We start from the raw sequence: 2933 nt of genomic DNA on the forward strand, positions 1-2933 counted from the left end.
ATCAAAATTTGTTAATTGTGGTATGTTATCTGTAGTTGAATCATAGCCTTCTAAAATATTATTAGATAGACTATTGTCAACTTGTAAAGGATTATCAAAACAATCATTTTCAAAGTGTAAAGAGTGATTGAGACCGCTATTGTCAACTTGCATATATTTATCAGGACAGCTATTACCAAATCGCAAAGAATTGTTACACACCACTTGCGTTTCCGACTGGAGAGTTGCATTAATTCTCCTATTTAATTGCCGTTTACTAACAATTTCTTTCAATTTGATTTTTTTCTTAAACATATTGTATTAGTACACTTATAAAGAATAATAATAAACGTAGTTTTGAAAACTACGTTTATTATTATACTAACTTTTTTACGAAACGTAGTTTAGAAAAATAAAAATTTCAAATATTTATGTGAAATCAAATGTAACTAATCAAACTAGTAGTATTTTGGTGGTATAGGCTTACTGCAGCAGTCAACAAATATTAGATCGATTGAGCTTCCAAATCGTTTTTTCTTTGCTTCTTCAACATGTTCTTCTGCCTCTGAGGAGCGTGTTTAAGCCAAACTTTTATTGCACTCTCTACCTCATCTTCTTGTACCCATTGTCTATTCTTCAGAACTGCAGCTGAAAATTAAAAAAATTATGAAAACAAAATTCATTGTTAAATGTTCTCATAAAACTAAATCGATTAAAATAAGATATTTTTTATTGTTTGTTGCCTTGTCAAATTAAATAACTTTTTTGAAACTACATTAACATCTTCATTTTCCTTCAAACTTATGAAAAATAAATATTATAATATCAAAACTTTCTATAGGTAAACATTGACTACGCAAGTACTAGTAACATTAATTTTTTTTAAATAGACATTCTTAGAAATTGTAATTGTTATTAGAATACAGACTTACTAACATAAAATAATTTTCTTCAGTTGTAGTATGTGAAACGGTTTTTTGTTCGATCGTGACCCGAAGTAATTAAATTTTGATGCTGCTACGTCAGTGATAAGATACTTCAAAATCCGATTGGTTATGGAGACTGCTCCGCTTCCCCCGAGAGTAGCAAGATGAGATATCTATAAACAAAAAGCATAAGAAGGTTAAACTAAATTTTAAAATAAATTAATTATTTCTTACCATTTTTTCAGTTTTCTTTCGAAGTTTTTAAATATTCTTCAAATTCCTTAACGTTATCGTATGACTTAAGAGGTAAATCACAAGGAAAATCTGTCGGATCAATTTGCCGTTCCGGTTGTATCTGTCTCAGCAATGCCAACATTTGTTTGTTTTGTTCCTTCATTATCAAAATATGTCCAAGTAATAAATCTATAACATTAACAAGAACTAGTAAACGTTTTGTTAATATAAAAAAGAATAAATTAGTACTAACCATTAAATCGCACATTTTGGCCGGCTTCATCCCTTGGACGATTTCTCGATAGAATAGACTCTGGGGGTGTAATATTAGTAGAAGCTCGAACTGTATTAGTAGAACGTGGAGTAAGGCTAGTCGAAAAACTAGAGATTGGTTGACGTTCTGTCGTTCTCACATCATGGCTGATTGTGAGTTCATCCCTTTCTTCATTTGTAGACACCGTGGAAACCGAAGAACTACTCTTATGAGTACTCAACGAAGGAGGTGAACGACATGCAATCGGTGATGTAATTTTTATTGTTTTTGGCCGTTTTGCTGATCTAGATGAGGAAGTTTTTTCAGCTTCAGAATTAGAGCTATAATCGTCGAAAGCTAACTTTTTCGCTGTTGGTCGCCTTCTTCTGACCTTATCCTTTTCACTGTCGGTGTCCACGTTAGACGTGAATTCGACCTTCTTCCTTTTTTTAAAGGCTACGTCTAGATCATCTAAAAAAATTGTAAAAAAATATAAATATTGTACTTTTGTTTAACCTTAAATTAAAATATTCCAAATTAATAATTATCTTTTTAATAAACGTTTCGACCCTGTTTCGGGTCTTCCTCAGTATAACTCGTTAAATTTGACTGGTTTGAGAATCATTCCTCTATCAGCTATGGTCTCACTTTTTCTCTAAATGGTCCCAGACACAAAGAGGACTGAAGACTCAGGTCGACAGAGAGATGAATCCGTTACAAAGGTTTTAACAAGACTGTGACACAGCATTATCGAATGTTATCATAACACTGTATGTTACATTCGATAATGCTGTGTCATAGTCTTGTTAAAACCTTTGTAACGAATTCATCTCTCTGTCGACCTGAGTCTTCAGTCCTCTTTGTGTCTGGGACCATTTAGAGAAAAAGTGAGACCATAGCTGATAGAGGAATGATTCTCAAACCAGTCAAATTTAACGAGTTATACTGAGAAAGACCCGAAACAGGGTCGAAACGTTTATTAAAGAGATAATTATTAAAAGATAATTTGTTTTCAATACTACTGCCCTTTTGTTATTTTCAAAATATAATATAGACTGTGATAAAAACAACAAAATATAGTGTTAATAAAAAAACTTTAATTGGTATATCAAAGAAGAAAAAACATCATATTAAATGCTAACTTACCAGTTTCATAAAATATCCTTTCGACCACATGCAATTTCCATGTCTTTGGATCAAGCTCTTCATCTTTTTTGAGTGCTCTCATAAAGATTCCATTCTCTTTGTATGGTGGCCAGAAAACTTCTTTTTTCCTCGGTGTCAGCCACTTCGTACACACTACGGTTACTTCCAAGGATCCTTTAAATTCAATAACTGAATATTTTTTATTCATGTTGATCTAAAAGTTATGATTTAACGTAAATTAAATTATTTTTAATGCTGCCTAGCAAACACAAAGTAAGAGTAATGTAATATTAATGTTATTATTTCTCACTCAACAATATAACTGCTACGTACAAGGCATGTTACATTGCAGTTACATTGTTGAGTAGGAAATTATAACTTTAAGTTATAAAAAA

The 2933-nt window shown here is 31.5% G+C and overlaps 1 protein-coding gene across 2 annotated transcripts; it reads right to left on the minus strand.

The window, feature by feature from the left end:
• Positions 1-353: 353 nt before the first annotated feature.
• On the minus strand, positions 354-2919 carry LOC105566560. 2 transcript variants are annotated; one of them, XM_012020653.1, is made up of 5 exons: positions 2539-2919; positions 1393-1863; positions 1140-1328; positions 916-1078; positions 354-627 (listed from the first exon to the last, which is right to left on the minus strand). In XM_012020653.1, exons 1-3 carry the CDS (start codon positions 2744-2746, stop codon positions 1147-1149), a joined length of 861 nt encoding a protein of 286 aa, XP_011876043.1. In that variant the 5' UTR covers positions 2747-2919; the 3' UTR covers positions 354-627; positions 916-1078; positions 1140-1146. The 2 variants fall into 2 exon arrangements, with proteins under 2 accessions (XP_011876043.1, XP_011876051.1); XM_012020661.1 differs by having other exon boundaries at positions 912-1078.
• Positions 2920-2933: the final 14 nt, after the last annotated feature.

The sequence above is a fragment of the Vollenhovia emeryi genome, unplaced genomic scaffold (genome assembly GCF_000949405.1).
Source record: "Vollenhovia emeryi isolate VEMERY1.0 unplaced genomic scaffold, V.emery_V1.0 DF943186.1, whole genome shotgun sequence".
Lineage (NCBI taxonomy): Eukaryota > Metazoa > Arthropoda > Insecta > Hymenoptera > Formicidae > Vollenhovia > Vollenhovia emeryi.

Coding starts and splice junctions, on each gene's coding strand:
- LOC105566560 (XM_012020653.1), bottom strand. CDS start 2,746: ATGAATAAAAAATATTCAGTTATTGAATTTAAAGGATCCTTGGAAGTA. Junction 1,864..2,538: donor AAGGATATTTTATGAAACTG/GTAAGTTAGCAT, acceptor CAATTTTTTTAG/ATGATCTAGACGTAGCCTTT. Junction 1,329..1,392: donor CCAAAATGTGCGATTTAATG/GTTAGTACTAAT, acceptor TTAATGTTATAG/ATTTATTACTTGGACATATT.